At 42.6% G+C, this 19,814-nt stretch overlaps 1 protein-coding gene across 1 annotated transcript; it reads right to left on the bottom strand.

The window, feature by feature from the left end:
- Positions 1-1,073: 1,073 nt before the first annotated feature.
- Positions 1,074-18,679, bottom strand: rab3gap1 (RAB3 GTPase activating protein subunit 1). The gene is made up of 24 exons (XM_034708122.1): positions 18,620-18,679; positions 18,451-18,506; positions 16,631-16,709; positions 16,393-16,525; positions 16,161-16,239; positions 14,764-14,883; positions 14,486-14,651; positions 14,301-14,400; positions 14,070-14,151; positions 13,910-13,978; positions 11,161-11,234; positions 10,976-11,068; positions 10,474-10,646; positions 10,123-10,230; positions 8,702-8,874; positions 8,476-8,530; positions 7,998-8,348; positions 7,581-7,718; positions 6,007-6,231; positions 5,782-5,878; positions 5,284-5,387; positions 4,999-5,114; positions 4,159-4,261; positions 1,074-2,878 (listed from the first exon to the last, which is right to left on the bottom strand). Exons 1-24 carry the CDS (start codon positions 18,635-18,637, stop codon positions 2,645-2,647), a joined length of 2,946 nt encoding a protein of 981 aa, XP_034564013.1. The 5' UTR covers positions 18,638-18,679; the 3' UTR covers positions 1,074-2,644.
- Between the last annotated feature and the right edge of the window lie 1,135 nt (positions 18,680-19,814).

The following is a 19,814-nucleotide window of genomic DNA, read 5'->3' on the forward strand; positions in this document are numbered from 1 at the left end:
GGAATCATCTACCATTCAGGGTCTGGGAGGCAGACACCCTCTCTACTTTAAGAGTAGGCTTCAAACTTTCCTTTTTGATGAAGCTTATAGTTAGAGCTGGCTCAGGCTTGGACCAGCTCTTAGTTATGCTGCTATAGGCTTAGACTGCCAGGGGAACTGACACACTGGGATCCTATCTCACCCCCTTCCCCCAACCCCCCTATCACTTCCTTCAACTCTTCCTGTCCCATAAAGGGACTGACCATAGACCTTTCTGGAGTCCCTGAGCTCTCTTGTCTTGTCGCTTCCTCAGAGTCGCTGCTGCTGTGGACGTTCCAGACTCCAGCAACAACAGCTACTACTACAATCCGTCTCATCACTATCATCTCTCTCTCTCTTCAACTCCTCTATCCCTCTTTCCAACTCCAACACGGTCTCAGCAGATGTGTGTCTAACATGAGTCTGGTCCTGCTGGAGGTTTCTGCCTGTTAAAGGAAGTTTGTCCTTGCCACTGTAACTTGCTAAATACTGTGAGGTGCAATGCTCATGGTGGATTAAGATGAACCTGACAGTGTTGCTGCACAGGCTCCTGTATCTCCTGCCTGAAGTCAAGAGAGACAGTCTGTGCCTGGGTTGAGTGGAGTGTCTCAGGATGCTGGTTGCTTCCCTTTTGAGTCATTTCCTCGATAGATAGCAGTGTGACCCCAGTGATCCTCTCTGCTGTCCTCACCTCTTTCCTCAGAGCCTTTCTGTCTGAGGTGTCAGAGCTCTCATGCAGATGTGTGTCTAACATGAGTCTGGTCCTGCTGGAGGTTTCTGCCTGTTAAAGGATGTCTGTCCTTGCCACTGTAACTCAGCTTAAGATGAGATCAGACTGAGTCCTGTCTGTAAGATGGGACTGGATCTTATCCTGTCTTGATGTAGGGTCTTTGTTAATAATAGAACATAGAGTACGGTCTAGACCTGATCCGTTTGGGAAGAGTCTTCAGATAATATTTGTTGTGATTTGGCGCTATATAAATAAAGATTGATTGATTGATTGATTGATCTATCAGGAGAGCGTTTCAAATGAAGAAGACAGGTGCACAAACCAAGACCAGAGAACAGAGTTTATTCCAGTTCAGAGGACATTTCTGACTGCATCTTACATTACAGTAAACCTTCCCTGCATTCACAACAGATTCACATCACATGTAGAATTAATACAACACCTGCACAGCCTTTAATTTAAATACATGGAAACCTTCAAAGAATCACTCTGGCCTCTGCTGCAGCTCATAAAGCTTTGTGTCATCCAACACCGTCTCTCTGAGCAGCGTTTGTTTTCGTGCGTACGATCAACAGGGCGTTATCCACACAACGCTCTCATTTCAGATTCAGCTGACAAACTAGTGTTGAGATGCTTTCATGGGTCCAGAAACATTACTGTGATACACAACACTAAGGTAATACACGTCATGAAGAATGTAGCTGTGCAATAACTTGGCATGGGTCAATAAAAGCAAATGACAATAAAAAAAAGAAGAACATGAGCGAAGAACAACAGTGGAGTTACTTTGAGAATGAGCGCTGACAGTAAGATGAAGGACTTTCTAATCTCTGAGCTCTAAACACCTTATAACTGTCTCATTTCATTAGTATCATTTCAAGTTGTTAGACTAAATCTGAATAAATTATTGATACATCTTTAGTTAATAACTGCTACTTGGAAACTCCAGGATAAGAACACGACAAAGAACAGATGAAGTGATATCTTTCTGTTTTTGTGATCCGAGTTGTCGTTATAGTTTGTCGGCAGGAGACGTGAAGCAGAAAACAGGCAGTGAGTCGTGTTTGAATTACATCAACATTTAGTTTCTGAAGCTCTGAGAGTTTCCAAAGAGCACAGAGCAGTCTTCTGTGTTTAAGACTTAAAGACAAGAGGGGAAATAAAAGCTTCAGCCTCGATAATCTCTCCGTTATGATTCCTTCACTGTGAAAAAGGCGATGAGTCTGCGATATATATAAACCCTTGATGAAGAGTGTGACTGTGGTGCAACATATCCTGCTGACACATAACATAAAGTTTGTGGTTACTTTCTGTTTAGAGTGTCAGGAAAAATCAGAATTCACCCTAATTCAACTTTAACACTTAAAGTTGTGCAGTTCTGCCTCTTCTTGCCAAAAAGAAAAAACATAAAATAAGACATTATTTTCTCTTTTTGAACTGTTGAAAAAAACACGAAAGATCATTAAAAAGAAAATTTCTAACTTCTTTATTTGGATGAAATGAAGAAAAGGAGTGCTAGTTTGGATAAGGGTAAAAATCAGGCGCCCCATGTACAGAGGGTTTCAACCCTTATCCCTTTGCTGCACGTCATTTTGCTCTCTTTCTATCCACTGTCCTCTCCTCTCCTCTCATTAAAGGCATAAAAGCCCAAAAATGAAACTTAGAAAAAGAAAATCTTTCCCCACGTTTTTAAGTCAGAAACACAAAAGAGGAAACACTTTAGCTCTAATCATTTCAGAATAAAGTGTTTCCTGTTCTTTTCCTCTCAGGGCTTCCGTACATATCTGTCAACAAACTGCTCAACCGTCAGACGACCCACAGACAAAAGCATCATGTTAGCGTGCCGGCCCTTCTTCCTCCTCTGCTGATTCCTCTCTGTGTTTCAGCCTTTTGGTCTCAGAAGAAGGAAGTGTCTGAAGAGAAAGCTCCCGCCAACCTGAACTCCTCCTTCATCATCACGCAGAAGAGCCGCTGAGGAAGAGCTTTGGAGTACGGTGCAGGTCGAGGGACACACGTGCGCAGGAGAATCTCCCGGCCTGCCGGAGGGGGGAAGTCAGGCACTTTGTTGCTTCCTCCGGCCGGCCTCTTGTCGGAGCTGAAGTCGTCCTCCAGAGCGGAGAGGAGCGCAGCCTGAAGGAGGGGAGAGGGGGAGGTGTTACTGACCAGCAGGGAGGAGGTGGAGGGGAGAGAGATCTGTGTGTAGCTCAAAGTAAACACTGATAAGCCATAACATTATGACCACTGACAGGTAAGGTAACACTGGCTTTCTTGGTACAGTGTCATATGTTATTGGGCGGGATATGTTGGACTGCACATGTGAAACCTAGGCTAGCTCATGTGGTCTGAAAAGAGCCCCTAATGTCTACAGGTCAGAGCTGTTTTAGCCCTAACACAATGTTAGACAGGTAGTCAGTGTCATGGCTGATCCATATGTGATGCAGAGGGTTTTCTATCAGGACTTTATTGTAAGAAAACATTAATAATAGTCCTGAAAATGTGTCAAACTGAAACATGTCTTTAATTAGAGACAAAAAAACACTCTGGTTGGGGCACAGACTTTGGGGTCTGGGGTCAATGGTTGTTTACCTCATCACTGGTGAAGTCAGCCAGCTTGATGAGAGCAGCAGGAGGAGGAAAAAGACAGAACACAGTCGACAGGAGGAAATTTACAACACAAGGAAAGAACATGTTTATATATCTATAAGAATCATGGTACACACAGTACTGAAAGAAGAAGGAGAAGCAAAGTTTGACAGACTGTCAGCTACATCAAAACATCAACACAGTCTCAGCAGATGTGTGTCTAACATGAGTCTGGTCCTGACTCCTGCTCAAGGTTTCTGCCTGTTAATGAGATCAGACTGAGTCCTGCCTGTAAGAGGGAACTGGATCTTATCCTGTCTTGATGTTGGGTCTTTGTTAATAATATAACACAGAGTACGGTCTAGACCTGTTCTGTTTGTAAAGCGTCCTCGACTAACATTTGTTGTGATTTTACGCTTTATAAATAAAGATTGATTGATTATCAGAAGTCAAACTGTCCTCAAAAGTCTCCCATTCCAAATCATCAGAGTAGGAAATGAAAGCAGAGTTTCTGCAGGTCTCTTCATGGACATGAGAAATAAATACTGTTCACACAGAAATGTTACATCCTACATGTCTGTAGGATTTTCACGGTCATGACTGAGAGTCAGTGGGGTCTGTTTACTGCTGAAAGTTGTTGTAGATTCGTGCAGAGTTTTGATTCATTAGGAGTCACAGTAGAGATGTAACATTGAAACAGTTCCGTCCCTAAAACCGGGTGAGAATATCGAGCTCCAGAGAAGATTCATCACACCTTCACTGGTGGCTCATGAATTCTGAGATGGAGACACACAGACACACTCAGGAGACAGAGTGAGACCTCTTACCCTCTGAGAGTTGATGAACATTTTGTGGATGATAATGCCGGCCGGCCCCTGGCCCGCTCCAATAACCTCCACCTCTGGCTCCTCCAGCAGGGAGCTCACAAACCTGAAGAAGAAGTCAGACATGCTTTTAGTGTCACTGAGCTGCAAAGCAGAGCTATGCTGCGAACCTCCAACGCTGAAGTCACTCCTGGAAGATTGAAGGGTGGAGATAACATGCACGTAGCTTAAAGAGCTCATAGTGCCTTATTACCCCTCTAGAACGCTACGCTCCCAGCATGCAGGCCTGCTTGTCCTACCTTAAGTCTCTAAAAGTAGTAAGTTCTGCTGCTATAGGCTTAGACTGCTGGCACACTGACACACTGGGATCCTATCTCACCCCCCAGATCACTTACTTTAACTCTTCATGTCCCGTTAAAGTTACTAACCATAGACCTTTCTGGAGTCCCTGAGCTACCTTGTCTCGTAGGTTCCTCTGGATCTCTAACGTACACGGCCTCCTGCTGTGTCTGTTTTAAACTCGTGCTGCTACATCTACTACTACTACTATCCGTCTCATCACTATCATCGCTTTCTCTCGCTCTCTTATTCTCCTCTATTCCTCTCTCCACCCCCAACTCGGTTGAGGCAGATATGTGTCTAACATGAGTCTGGTTCTAATCGGGGTTTCTGCCGGTTAAAAGAAGTTTTCCTTGCTGCTTTTAAAGGTTGGACCAAGGTTTAAACGCCTTGTCATTAAATGCACCGTCATAGTTTCCTCCTCAATCCTCCCCTCAGCTCTGATCTTCACATTTTGATTCTTGTAGTTAAAACACACCACAAAGATCAAACTTCATGTCTTACTTTTCCAGCTCCTCTTTGTCCTCCCCCTTCTCCCCCTCACACAGAGAAAACTTGGCCTTCAGGGAACGTGCTTGAGTGATGGCGGTCTCCATGGCCATCAGCTGGTTGATAAAATCCTGCAGACGAAGAAAAGTCACAGAAACGTGTTTAATCAGGGAGCAACAGGATCACACACTGTAGCCTGTGTTCACAATCATATCTGGTGTCTGAGCATGGAAGATTCAACTTCAGCTGAGTGATGCTGTAAGTATCTCATCTCAATCCTTCTTCCCGTCGAGCACTGACCTCTAACTTCCTGATGTCGTAGTTGGGCGGGTGCAGCAGCTTGCTGGCCTGACTCGTGGCTTGCCGAATGCTCTTTTTGACTGAGGGAATGTCTTCTACCGACTCTGTGAAGAGGAGGAAGAGGAGACAGAGGAAAGGAGAGAGAACTGAAGTGTTATGAGAGTAACAAGATGACGGAGTGAAGTGAGGACACAGGAATATACCTTTACTAAGATCAACACGCACTCAGTGTCCCACACTCTGACTCTGTTTCTACTGGGTATCAGCATGAGGTCTAGAGACTGGACCTACAGGTATGAGGATGCATCGAGATCTGATCACTTAACACTGATCTGCTGCGACTTATTTCCCCGTTTCGTGGTTGAAACACATCGTAAGAAAAGGACAGGCTGTTTTACTCAGTAAAGTTATCCATCAAACACAGAGATGATGTTTGTTTGTTTATTGTTGTATTGTCTATTGTTATGTGAGGGTGTTGTTGCTGTAGTCGTGCCTCACCTTCATCTTTCAGCTTCAGGATGGCAGAGTGGAGGATGCAGGGCAGGAGGTGTCGAGTCACGTCTGCAGGTTTCTGCACCGCCAAATAATGCAACACCTGAGAGGAGAGAAATAACCCTGCTTCAGTTTCCATCCACCGTCTCCCTCTCTCTCAGGGATCATAAGTCAACATGACTCCTCATGACTCTGGTTCTCAGTTGTATGTAAGTGTTGTGAGTAACAGACCTTCTCAGCCTCCTTGGTGTCGTCAAACAGACGTCTCTGTCGGCGTGCAGGTGTGACTCTGGCGGTCTCCCAGGCCTCCACCCACATGTTTCCTGGGATCTTCATCCTGGCACTCAGCTCTCCTTTTGTCACCTTGTTACCGCTCTCGTCCACCTCCTCTTCCACGTAGTCCCGTGGTGAGTACCAACGCACAAAGTCCTCCAGAACACAGCCAGGGTTTGCTGCCTGTTGAGGAAACAAACATCATCATCATCACCTCAGAGTCAGGGTTTAATCAGCTGAGCGCTGAGACGATGAGCAGGAGCTGGAACACAAAATCTAAGCTTGGAACGACTTCAATACTGGATTTATATTTAGAAACTCACAACGTCTGGAGATGTTCAGTTTAATGTGAGTGATGACAGCTGAGTCAGCTCATTTTAATGAAGCTGCAGTGTTAATTGTAACTATTGATGGAGGGTAAAAGACTATTTCATTCAGAAGAGAAGTGATCATTTTCAATGAAAAATCAATATGTTATTTTGCACCTTGCAGACTTTTTTTTAGGTAGCTACTAATACATGCTACCATAGAATTATGGAAGGATCATTTCTGGAGTCCCTGAGCTCCCTTCTCTCGTAGGTTCCTCTGAGCTGCTGTAGACGTCCTCCTGCTGTGGACCTGCCAGACTTCAGCTGCTACAACTACTACTATCCGTCTCACCACTATCATCTCTCTCTCTCTTCATCTCCCTCTATCCCTCTCTCCAACACGGTCTCAGCAGATGTGTGTCTAACATGAGTCTGGTCCTGCTGGAGGTTTCTGCCTGTTAAAGGAAGTTTGTCCTTGCCACTGTAACTTTCTAAATGCTGCAAAGAGCTCTGCTCATGGTGGATTAAGATGAGATCAGACTGAGTCCTGTCTGTAAGATGGGACTGGATCTGATCCTGTCTTGATGTTGGGTCTTTGTTAATAATAGAACACAAAGTACGATCTAGACCTGCTCTGTTTGGAGAGAGTCTTCAGATAACGTTTGCTGTGATTTGGCGCTATATAAATAAAGATTGATTATGAGAACATCATTAGATACCAAGAGATGGAACTGATTTAAATCTAACTAGAAATGGAAAGTCATGCAGGACATACCAGATATTTAATAAAATGAACATAGTACTAAGTGCTGCCTCCAAAAACAAGTGAACTAAATAGACTGATGGGCTATCTTGAAAAGCTAGTTGTTCTTCAGCAAGAGTTCACTTATCCTGAGTGTTGTTCTTGTTGTTTACCTTTTTAAGACATTAGTCATTTTTTAATCAAGCAAAAATGTAACAAGTCAACATTCCTGTTTAATGTTTTAAAGTTGGCCAAATTTTACACGCGGATGAATTCTGTTCAGAAAAGTTACTTCAGCCTAAATGATCTGTTACTCTGTTTTCTTTGATAACTACTGTATGTATATCTTTAAAATAAGGAGTTAGTTTGGTTGTTTTATGGGTCAGGATTTTGCAAAATAGTCTAGCAAACATCCGTAAAAAAGAATGATGATAAAGTCAAGACCTTACTATGAGATTTAATAAACACAGACCCGGTCTCACCTTAAAGGACTCCATGTCTGAGAGCAGACAGGCGCTCTGCATGCGAGCACGGAGGTGTGAACCTTCAGCCGACGTCCCCAGTTTGGCGAGGACTTCAGATTGTTCCTCTAACAGGTCCTCAGTCATGGGAGCAGGTTCCTGAGAACAAAACAACCACAGCTGTTGATTATTGTTTCTCTGTCTGTTATGTATTATTACAATGTTCTCTGATTTGTAATCACGGTCCAGCATTCAGAACCGTTAGCTGCAAAGTTTAAGGACAAAATCACAATTAAAATATTTACACACTTGTTATCTGTTTCATTCGTACCACTCTTACTGTTCTTGGGATATAAAGCATTTACATAAACAGCAAAATAACAGTCCAGGCTCAGATGGACTAACAGACCATCAGACAGACAGAGTGTGGGGTCAGACCTGTGTGACAGGGACGTAGAGAGGCTCTGAGCAGTTGAGCAGCATCATGTTGTTATGCGGGTGAAGTCTCCCCTCTGCTTTCATTTTACTGCCGTCCTTTTCTCCCTCAGTGTTTGAGGACTCTGTCTCCCCCTGGTCACTCAGACACTCAAAGAACTCGTCCTCGCTGTCGCTCCATGAGTCCCAGGATTTCCCAGGAGACACCTCTTTCGTTGCGGCGGCTGCGGTCGAGGAGTCTGACCTGGGACGGCCGTTGTGGCCCGCTCCCCTTGGCTCTCTCTCTTTGCCCCCCTCCTGCGCCCGGCGAGCTTCGTCTCGGGCCCTCTTCCTCTCGATGCAGCAGTTCAGCATCTTAGCAGACACAGATCAGTAAGACGGGGAATAACAAATGACAGCAGCAGATTTTATCTTCTTGTTTTTGAAACATTGGAACCATTCGATCCTCAAACACACCGTGTGCACGTCACAAAAACGTTACCTGGAGCTTCTGATGTAGAAGACAACAGCGTAGATCAGGAGGTCCACCTGTCAGCCTGCAGAGGAGAGAAGAGGAGATAGATATGAGTGAACATGAATATATTAACAGATCATGCCACTACATCCACTTGTTCTTGAATCACATCCATGTATTCCAAAAGATTTTCAGCTTCAAGAGGAGGAATAGCTGAGATCAGAACTCATGACATGAAACCAGAGTCTCTCACCCGTAGATGAAGTAATTGTTTTCCCATCTGTAGCGCAGCTCAAGGACAAACTCCTGCCAGAGGTGTGCGACAGCTCGCAGCCCACCATAATTGTAGTTGATCAGACAAACACACAGAGCCAGCTTGTAGGTCAGACTGTCAGTGGGAGCCGACTTCAGCTGGAGGAAAAGGTTCTGGACGCACAGAAGGAAATAGAGGGACAGAGACTACATTAATACAGAGATGTTTCTTTGAGATCAACAGACTGAACATCCAACTATCAGAAGGGACATCCTGACACCTCTTTGTCGTACCTAAAGTCTCTAAAAGTAGTATGGGAGGTAGAGCCTTCAGCTATCAGGTCCCTCTCCTTTGGAATCATCTACCAGTCAGGGTCTGGGAGGCAGACACCCTCTCTACTTTTAAGAGTAGGCTTCAAACTTTCCTTTTTGATAAAGCTTATAGAGCTTTAGAGCTGGATCAGGCTTGGACCAGCTCTTAGTTATGCTGCTATATGGCTTAGACTGCCAAGGGAACTGACACACTGGTACCCCCCCCTCATCACTTACTTTAACTCTCCCTGTCCCATCAAAGTTACTAACCATAGACCTTTCTGGAGTCCCTGAGCTCCCATGTCTCGTAGGTTCCTCTGAGTCGCTGCTGCTGTGGACATGCCAGACTCCATCTGATACAACTACTACTACTATCCGTCTAATCACTATTATCTCTCTCTCTCTTATTCTCCTCTATCCCTCTTTCCAACCCCAACACGGTTTCAGCAGATGTGTGTCTAACATGAGTCTGGTCCTGCTGGAGGTTTCTGCCTGTTAAAGGAAGTTTGTCCTTGCCACTGTAACTTGCTAAATGCTGCAAAGTGCTCTGCTCATGGTGGATTAAGATGAGATCAGACTGAGTCTTGTCTGTAAGATGGGACTGGATCTTATCCTGTCTTGATGTTGGGTCTTTGTTAATAATAGAACGCATAGTGGTCTAGATATACTCTGTTTGTAAAAGCGTCTTCAGATAACTTTTGGTGTGATTTGGCGCTATATTAATAAAGATTGATTGATTGATTGAATCTAAAAAATGCTAAATGAACACAGCTGTTCCCTGAAACTGAGGAGCTGACAGATCACTTTAAAGGGTTGACAGATAGAGAAATGTGTTAAAGGACAGAGGTGAGTACAGTCAGTGATGGAATCATGACGGAACATCTCAACGGTGTTTCAGCTCCTCGGGCCGTTCATTTTTCAGTCACTACATTCTTATTCTTCATATCTTATAATAAGTTTGATAATAATATTTGATTCCATGATTCAGTAGAGTATAAATGTAGATAAGCAGTTTCTTATCAGAGCCATTCATCTCTAGAAACACGTGACAGTCCTGAAACTTGAGACGTCAAACTGTCACAGAAAGAAAATGCTGAAAGTCAAACTTACATAGTCAGAGTTTTTATCTTGCTCCTCTTTCCCGCAGGCATTCGACGGTGCAGGTTTACTCTTGCTGCTGTCTGAAGACTTCTCCACAGCAGCATCTGGGAAGAGACACTGAAACAAAAAAAGACATCCACAAAAGTCTTAAAGGAGTCAAAGTGATGATAACAATCTGAGCCCGTCAGCGGTCATAGCTAACAGGTTTGATAGACACTCTTTGATCAGACTTGTGCACCCACAGGGGGTACGCTGAAGCCCTCTGAGGCCTGTCACAGCTGAGATCACCTGTAGCAGCTCTGACACGGCCCGAACACGTCAGGGTTGTACACTCTGGACTACATGAAACAGACATCATACCAGCAGGACAGAGTTGAGAACGTCGTTGTTGAGCGGGGACTCGTCTACGCGGCGGTGTCGTCTGATGTGTTTCCGGGCGCTGTGCACCATGCTGGAGACGGACAGTTTGGACATAGGGACTGTGGCTGTGGGCTCAGTGAGCTTGTTTAACGCTGAGCTGATGTCACTGTTTTCTGCAGGGAGAAAGAAAAGGGATCATGATCATTCAGACTGAGTAATAAACAGGCATGTGATGGCATTAATGAAAAAAGAAGAACCCCGTCTTCGTTTGGGCGCCTACAGGAAAGAAAGAAATCTTCTAAACATACTTATCATCATATTTCAGAGTACAAACAGCACAGTACATGGAATAAATAAGGGATCTACTGTAGTCTGAGTCCTGATTTTGATAAACCCGGGGGGCACAAGACAGTTTCAGTCACACACACACATAACTCATAACCATGTTGTGTTTGGAGACAGTAAAGAGAGAAACATCATTAAACAGAGGATGTGACCTGACCTTGGCCCTCCTCTTCCCCCGGTGCTCTCCCAAGAACCTCGTCTGTGGACTCCTTCCTGCAGCAGAGCTTATAGAACTCCGTCAGTAAGTCACCTGCAGAGAGACCAGAAGGATGGCCCAGGTTTTTACAAATATTACTCATAAAGCTTTTAAATAAAAATGATAAGTAGGTTCTGTGATCTTACCCAGTAAGCACTGAGGGTTTTCAGCCGTCCGGACTCTGACGGACCAGTGAGGAGCCTGCAGAGGGTCCAGGTCGCTGCAGGGTCAAAGACAGAGCAGAAAAGGTTACATCACACAGAGATAAATCCACAGTCTTTTAAGATGTGTATTTATGACACCAATCACATTTGAGACTCTTAGATTTAGGAATAGAAATGGATTGGAAAAAGGTCATCAGATAAAGAAATACTCCTCATACACGATACGGGGCAATCCGAGAGAAATGCACCTGACACCCAGCTGTTAACATGATTAATAGACCTGAACCCAGAGTGTATGAGAACCACTTGTTTTATCATCAATGATCAGAGCTGGGCACACCTCCATTAATCATTTACTTTTAACGTGGAAGTTAACTGAAAAATGATTAACAAAACCTTTAACTTTAGATAAATTGTCACTTTAAAGCTGCTGTGAGGAACTTTTGATTTGTATTGATTTTGGCACCCCCTGTGGACAAAGTGATACCTCTTATCTCTTGTCCTGTACATGCAAAAGTAGTGTTTTGTACAAAAACATTATCCTGTTGTCTTCCAACAGTCAAATTGATCACACAATTTGATTATTTTCCAAGAAAACAGTCAATAAATGCTGTTTCTAAAGTGAGATGTCAATCATCCAGTCTGACACCTACCCCCTCTCAGTGATTTCAAGCATTAAAAATGTCAACAGAGCAGGCATCAGTTTTGTTGCTGATGGTCTTGTTTGCTCTTAAAGGTTATGAAGAAGCATCAGTATCAGTTTCAGTCTGTTTCTCAGCCATTTCAAAACTCCTCACAGTGCCTTTAATAAAGAGTCCCTCTCTACTTTCTAAACTAAAGACCCAGCTCTTTAAGGAGCACTATGTACTTAGCTAGACTGTTCTCCACTGTTGTCCCCAGTGGCAGATCATGTCTTCCAGCTACGATTGACTCGCACTGTCCTGCTCTACTCTGGGAATCTGTGTTCAGCTCTTGAGGGACCCAGCACTTGGTACTTTGGTCATTATTGTGATGATGTTAATTGTTAATGATAACAGAAAGTCTTAAATGGTTTGGTTGCTTCATTGTAGATGTTTCTTATTTTACAGAAAAAAAAAAATCCTTATTTACTTTGTGCATTGCCTTTACACTGCTTGGCAGTACCTGCACCCAAATGGACTTGAAGCACTCTGTCTAGATCTTTGCTTGTGTTGTTCTTGTTCTCATATGTACGTCGCTTTGGATAAAAGCATCTGCTAAATGTTGTAACATTGTAACATTGTTACTTTCTTGACTCATATTCTTTATTCAAATGGAAAATATTAGATTTTTTATTTCCTAAATAAAAATGTAGAAAATGTCTTCTAGGAAAGCTTCTCTCTGTGTGTGGCAAAGTTTCTAATCCTGATGTAAGGAGGCTGTCAAAGTAAATCTGCAGACACAAGGAAAGCCAAGCCCATCAAAGAGAGAGAGCCTGTCCTCACTTCTATTTGTGGACCTTAACCGACCCCCTGTGGACACAAAAGGAAGCTGAGCTGAGGCCACTGTGAGAGAAAAGGTTTTGATCTAAAGCCTGAGTTTGCTCCGACTGAATTGTGTGTGTACACTAAATGTGAGTTTAGAAGAGTAGAGTTTTTTGTTTGTTTGTTTTTCAATTACTTAATCATTTTTTTATTCTTTGTTTGTTTGTTTCCTGTCTTACTTTCTCAATCTACTTTTCTTCATTCTATCTCCGCCTCTCGCTGCAAAGGTTCCTTTTTTTACCGATAACAATCGGACATCAAGACAAGCACCCACATCAAAAGAAGATTTTTTTTGTATAATGCAGAAATAAAATAAAATAAGATAAAATAAAATAAAAATAATTATTTTTTCCTTATATTCTTTTACATCTTTTTACTTTATATTTCTTATTTTTGGAATCTATCACATGATACGCACTAACCTTCATATCCCAACACACACGTTTACCTTCATGAGACACACATTTAATTATTTTATTATTATTATTTATTTTTTTAACCCTCAGAAATGAATAGTTATGTAAACTTTCATTAAGCATTATCTGTTTAATTATCATTATTATTATTATTATTTGTTCAATTGTTATTATTATAATTTATTATTACTATTTTCATCTTTCCTTATTTTTTATGGTTTTTCTTGCTCTATTTTCTTTAAATGTTTGGGGGGAGTTTTCTTGTTTTTTTTTAAAACTTATTATCATTATTATTATTTGTTTTTCTTCCCTTTCTTTATGTTGTTCCTATTTGTTCCTTGTTAATTTGTTATTCTGTCTACTATCACTTGGTCATCCCCTTCTTGTAAAGGACATTTCTTGCACAAAAATGAAAAATAAATAAAAATAGATAGATATAGGGGACTCCTGTTTCATACCAGGTATTTAATTCACTGTATACAACTTTGAGGGTAAGGTAGCAGACTTTCAACAGGTTTTAACATTAACGGTAATTTTGCATTGGTTTGACATTCAGGGGAGTTCATGTTTTGGTTAAATTTGCCCTCCGCTCTCAGTGACAATGTGGCACAGTGTTAGAATCTTCCTCAGGTTGTTACAGCTGAAGGAGTCAGAGTTGACACAGATTGATAATCCTGGACACTCAAACTAAAGCACTCTTTAGTGCACAAGTCAACTCTCAAACTGAACATGGAGTTTAATACCAGATTTACCGTTTGCTGAAGGCTTCTGAGGAAGTCTCTAACTGTGTCTAACAATAAAGTCATATCACACCTGTAGACGTCGTTATCCACCACGATGCCTTCTGTCAGGTTAGGCCAAGTGGTCGCAAGATGAAGTTCACTGAGATGAAAAAAAACCCACACAGAATAATTCATTCAAGTGATACTAAACAAGAAGTTTGTGCAGAGGGAAAAAAGTTCAAGTCTTTCACCTGATTGTCTCCTCACAGGCTCCAAAAGGAAGCTTTCCAAACTCCACTCCTCCCACCTCTCCTCCAAGGAGCGTGTCGAAGTCTGCCATGAAGACAAAAACAACCACACAGTCGTGGTGTGAAAACAGTCAGTGATGTAAGACATACAAGCAGAACCAGCAGAGTCCTGCTGTGACACCAGGCCTGTGTGTTTGATAACCTTCTTCTCTGTTTGTCTTCCTCTGTGCTCACCTGGAGGCTGCTGGGGCCACGAGTGCTGCTGCCAGTCCTGCAGGATGTAGGTGAAACGGATGGCGATGTTGGTTGGAGGCAGAGGCGACAGATTGCAGCCCTGAGGAGGAGGAGGAGAAGGGGGAGCATGTGACAAAGCTCAAACATGGAGATGAATCAAGATTAACTCTGTTATCAGCTCTTACTATCTTAGACTTGAAGACGTCCAGCAGCCCGGACAGGTGGTTGTACTGACTCGGCACCTTGCGGAGGTGAACCATCTCAAAGTCAGTGCGGACACCGGGACCCTGACACTCTCCGGAGTACATCCGTCTCCACTTCTGCTGGATCTGCACAAACATGGGCACCTGGCTGCACACACAGAGAGGGGGGGCAGAGGAGGCGTGAGTGTGTTGGCTCTCTCGTGGTCACACAAGTGGTTCAGCTCTTTTCAAGCCTGTGCTTAGTCATGAAGGTGACTCACCAACCACTGTTGGCCAGAGCGATGGAGACGGAGCTGAGCAGCAGATTGCACTTGGACTCGCTGATGATGGCCTCACAGTTGGTTCCAGGAGCAATGATCACAAACTCTTGTATACCGTACCTGTTGGCACAACAAAGTCCCACAGTTATACACACTGACATCACATGGCTCGTTATTCCTCTACAACAGACTGCATCTCTGTGAACGATGCATTCATCTCAGCTATTTAAAGAAAGCCAAATTCATGTGTAATTTGCATCAAAGAATTTTAGAGAACTGCACTTAATGTGAAGATTTACTGTCCAGAGATGTTATATCTCATCTCAATGAAATCTGAATATTTAATACAGGTTTGGAGGAGTCTTTGTTATCTCTATTAACTTCAGTAAGGGTAGACACTTTTCCAAACAGAGCAGGTCTAGACCGTACTCTATGTTCTGTTATTAACAAAGACCCAACATCAAGACAGGATCAGATCCAGTCCCATCTTACAGACAGGACTCAGTCTGATCTCATCTTAATCCACCATGAGCAGAGCACTTTGCAGCATTTAGCAAGTTACAGTGGCAAGGACAAACTTCCTTTAACAGGCAGAAACCTCCAGCAGGACCAGACTCATGGTATCAGAAACAGATGGGTGCCGTCACGGATACTAAGTCCATTATTTATACAGTCTATTGCAGTAAAGATGGATCACAATTTTGCCATTTGCTAACCTCATTAAATAACAAAAGAAGAGGAAAGCATCAGTGCAAGGTATCTGTAAAACGGTTGTGCAGAGTTCTGAGAGGTACGTCTTTGAAACAATAAACAAACTGTGCAAACTTTGCTAGATAAACACAAATGTGCACAGAAAGAGAGAGGGAGGGAGGGAGGGAGGGAGGGAGGGGCTATTCAAACAATCCTCAACTACTTTACATCCGTCCATTATCTCTATAACTCTCATTCCATCCAGGGTGGAGGGGGGCTGGAGCCACTCCTAGCTGAGAGGCGAGGTAAACTCTGGACAGGCTGCCAGACTACCACTGGGAACACTGAGACACACAACCAAACACACTCACACCTATGCACAATTTAGAGTCAGGGCTTGGTTAACCTAACACGCATGTCTTTGGACTGTAGGCAGAGACCCTATAGGACTCAAACCAGGGGCTTTTTTCAGTGAAGCTACAGCCAATGCAGTCCAAGCAACTATTATAGAGTTGCTTGTAGATGTAAAGGATTTGTAAGATATCAGAGTAACTGAATCAGGACTGACGAGGCCAGATGAGTGAGTGTATGCGGGGGTCCCAAAGTTTTCAGACTAAAGGTCACGTGGACTCTAGTTTTAAACAAAGTCAGGTAGAGTCTATGCACGCTGGTTTTCTCAGGAGTAATTAAAGATGGATTGAACTCACCATCTCACCAGGCAGTGAGCTCGAGGAGGGAAGTCATTGTTCATACACAGAAGGTCCTGCATCGCTGCAGGATAAGCATCTGCACACAAGGTCGGGAGACAAACACGGACTGTTAGAGGCTTTGTGACCCGTTATCATGTGAGCCTTTCCCTTCATCATAGTGTGAAACAGTAAGTGTAAAATGTAAATCAGCTGATCAGTTATCTCATGACACGTTCAAACACCACCGTACCTTCCTCCATCTTCTCCTTGTCGTTGTCATTTTCACTCTCTTGTTTCAGGATGAAGTGAGAGATGAAGAATTTAAAGTCTGCAAAGTTTAAGTCCTGAGACTTCTCCAGCCAGGTCCCCGTGGTGTACGCTCCCTGTGTTTGAATGAAAGAGCATCAGGACGGAGTTAGAGTGAGACCATGCTGCAGCTGAAGGGTCTAACTCATCAGATTATTTGAGTCTTAAAGAGAACAGAGTACCTTCTCTGGAGACAGCCTCCCTGCAGAGTTACCAATCAGCTTCCAGTCATTGAGCACCTCCTCCACTCTGGACACAAACCTTCAGGGAGAAGGAACAAGGTTATATGTACGGATATGACTTCTCAAAAGGGACTCTTTATTAGTTCAGTTTTAGTTTCAGTGGATATCTTATCAGTGCTGATTGTATTTGATGTCATTTCAAACCAATTAAGTCACTAAGGAAAATTTGATTATGGGGGCATTTGGCATTGTTTTTGACATTGAAAACATTAAAAAACAAACAAAAAAAAACCCCATAATTGACGTTAACTTTTTCAAAAATTGACATCCCCAGTCTGAATAAGCAATTGCCTTTTTTATCTACAGATGACGTATTAGTCCATACAGTTGTAATTCTTTGGATCCTGCAACAGAAAGTGTGTACTTTGGTTCCTCCAGATATCTTGTTTTGCATCTCACAGACAGAAGCAGAACATGGATGGTTTGCAGAGTCAGTAGCCTTTTTTGTGACACTGATGTTAGGATCTGATTCACAGCGTCCTAATCAGCTGTTACAAGGATGGTTAAGGAAACAGTAAAAATAGCATTTTCACTGCTTCTTTCTGTCTAGACCACACTGGACCAGGTCTTTATCCAAAACCCCAATACCTAGACTTGTCATATCTGGACCAATTTATTCTGAAGTGAGATTTCCATGCTATATTCTGTCTAGACCCCACCTGGCTTGGACTATTTTAGACAGGCTTCAGATTTGTGAAACAATGTGATCTACACTGTTGTGAGGCACTGTTGCCTCGCAGCAAGAAGGTTACTGGTTTGAATCCCTGGTCAGACAGGTGCCTTTCTGTGTGGGTTCTCTCCGGGTACACCTGCTTCCTCCCAAAGTCCAAAAACATGCTCATCAGGTTAATTGATCACTCTAAATGCCCATAGGTGTGAGTGTGTGCGTGAATGGTTGTCTGTCTAGATGTTTACTCTGTGATTGGTTGGCAAGCTGTCCAGGGTGTACCCTGCCTTCCGCCTCAAGTCAGCTGGGATAGGCTCCAGCCCCCCTTGACCCCTAACGGGATAAGCGGTCAAGATAATGGATGGATGGATGGATGTGATCCACACTGAGAAAAGCAGTGGTCATCCTTTCTTTCTTTCACAAATATAATAAAACTTTCACAAATCTAATACTGAACTTCAAGGAGTCTGTAGACTTTCTCAGATAATCTAGTCCAGATCTGACAAGTCTAGGTGAACTGGTTTTCGATCGGGACTGTGAGAGCTAAACCAGAACTACTGTAAAGCACATCAATAGTTTGTCTGAAATCACCCTTTAGTGCATTTTCACAAATAGATTAAAGCTTTCACCAATCTAAATCTGTGTTTAAAAAGGTCTGCAGCCTCTCTAGGATACTTAAGTCTAGTTTTTAAGGAGTCAAGATATTGTGGTTCTGGATCAGGACCTGGTCCAATGAGGAGAAAAAAACGCCTCTTTTGGGCACTTTCACAACTGGAATAAAGGTTTGACAAATCTGAAACTGGGTTGTCAGTAGACTGTAGACTCTTTTAAATAATCTAGTACAGATCTGAGAAGTCTGGGTGTAGTGGTTTTGGATCAGGACCTTGACAGCAAAACCATAACAACAGTGAAGTCCATCAGTAGTCCGTCTGTAACGGAGACACACCCACACCCCGGTTCGGTTGCTCTGAAGCACCCTACGTGTAGACAGATGTTTGCTGTACATGCTGCTGTACTGCTCCCTCGGTGTCAGAACCGGATCAGGGAGTAAACCATGATCTAAAGTCTAAACCAGGCCCAGATGGATGCGTACCGTTCCCACTCTGAGGCGGTGGTGAAGTCTGTGATCTCGAACACTTCCGTCTCGGGCTGAAACAGAACAACAGTTTCAGAGAGAGTGACTCTAATGTCTCCTCACATCTAAAGCATTGACAACATCATGTCGACATTCTGCGCTGAGAAACTTAGAGGAGGAAACTCACATCACTGTCGGCAGCCATGTTGATCTCCTGTTGTTGTTATTCTTCTTCGTCCACGTCCGCGTCCACCTCTTCTTCTACGAGTCCAAATGATGCAGCCTGCTGTAGGAGCAACACCGCCTCCTCCTGGACAGGAGTTTAGAGCAGCTGGTTTGGAGCATTGACTGGACAGTACAATACATACTGTATATATACAGTCTATGGTTGGGAGGACCAGATTAGGTTCTCTCTGATTTTGTTAAATACTCGTATTATAATAGTTTGATGTGAAGATTATGTACCATGTGTTACATGTATTTCCTGGCAAATTTTTTTCACCAAAGCAAAAAAACTTATAAAAAGTGGGTTTTTTTTCCTTATGAAGTGAATAAAAATAAAAAAGTGAAAATTTTGCTTCTGAAGCAAAAAAATTGAGAAAGTGATTTTTTTTCTTATGAAGCGAAAAACATTTAAAAAAAAATTTTTTCTTCTTTGAAGAGAAAAAACTTGAAAAAAGTGCTTGATTTTTCTACCAAAGCATAAAGGCATGACAAAAAAAAAGCTAATTTTATTCGTTGGAAGCTGAAAACATGAAAAAAGTAATAATTTTGCTTCTGGGGTTAAAAACATGGAAAAAGTAATGAAATATGTTTTTTGGAACAATTGGAAAAAAAACATTTTTTGACAAAAACAATGATCCGGACCTCTTGCAAAGATTTTTTTGCTCGAAGTTGAAATTTTGTTCCCAAAGCATAAAAACATGAAAAAAGTGAAAATTTTGCTTCTGAGGTTCCAAACATGGAAAAAGTAATGACAGTGTACAGTTTTTGAAACAATTGGGGAAAAAAAATGTTGGCACAAAAGTGAAAATAAAATAAGAATAAGAACAACATAGCATCTTAAACCAATGCAGAACTTTAATTTTCAATTTTCATTTCAGTGTTTTCTGCCATTTACAAACACCATTTGATATTTTCCTGATGACTTTATGATTTCTCACTTGTTTAAATACCATATTATCCAAGTGTGACGTTAATTCTGCACATGGTCCCATTTAGAGGAAAATAGACAAAGCAGTTTATGCTTTACTCCCTTTGAGATCTGAAACTATCAAACTATTTTGATAAGACAAATGACAAACCCCATGTTTTTAGGGAACACCAACGGTGTCAATTTCTCATCATCATGCAGCCTTCTCAAAGCTGAAACTTTAACAGTG

Source organism: Notolabrus celidotus, chromosome 18, assembly GCF_009762535.1.
Source record: "Notolabrus celidotus isolate fNotCel1 chromosome 18, fNotCel1.pri, whole genome shotgun sequence".
Lineage (NCBI taxonomy): Eukaryota > Metazoa > Chordata > Actinopteri > Labriformes > Labridae > Notolabrus > Notolabrus celidotus.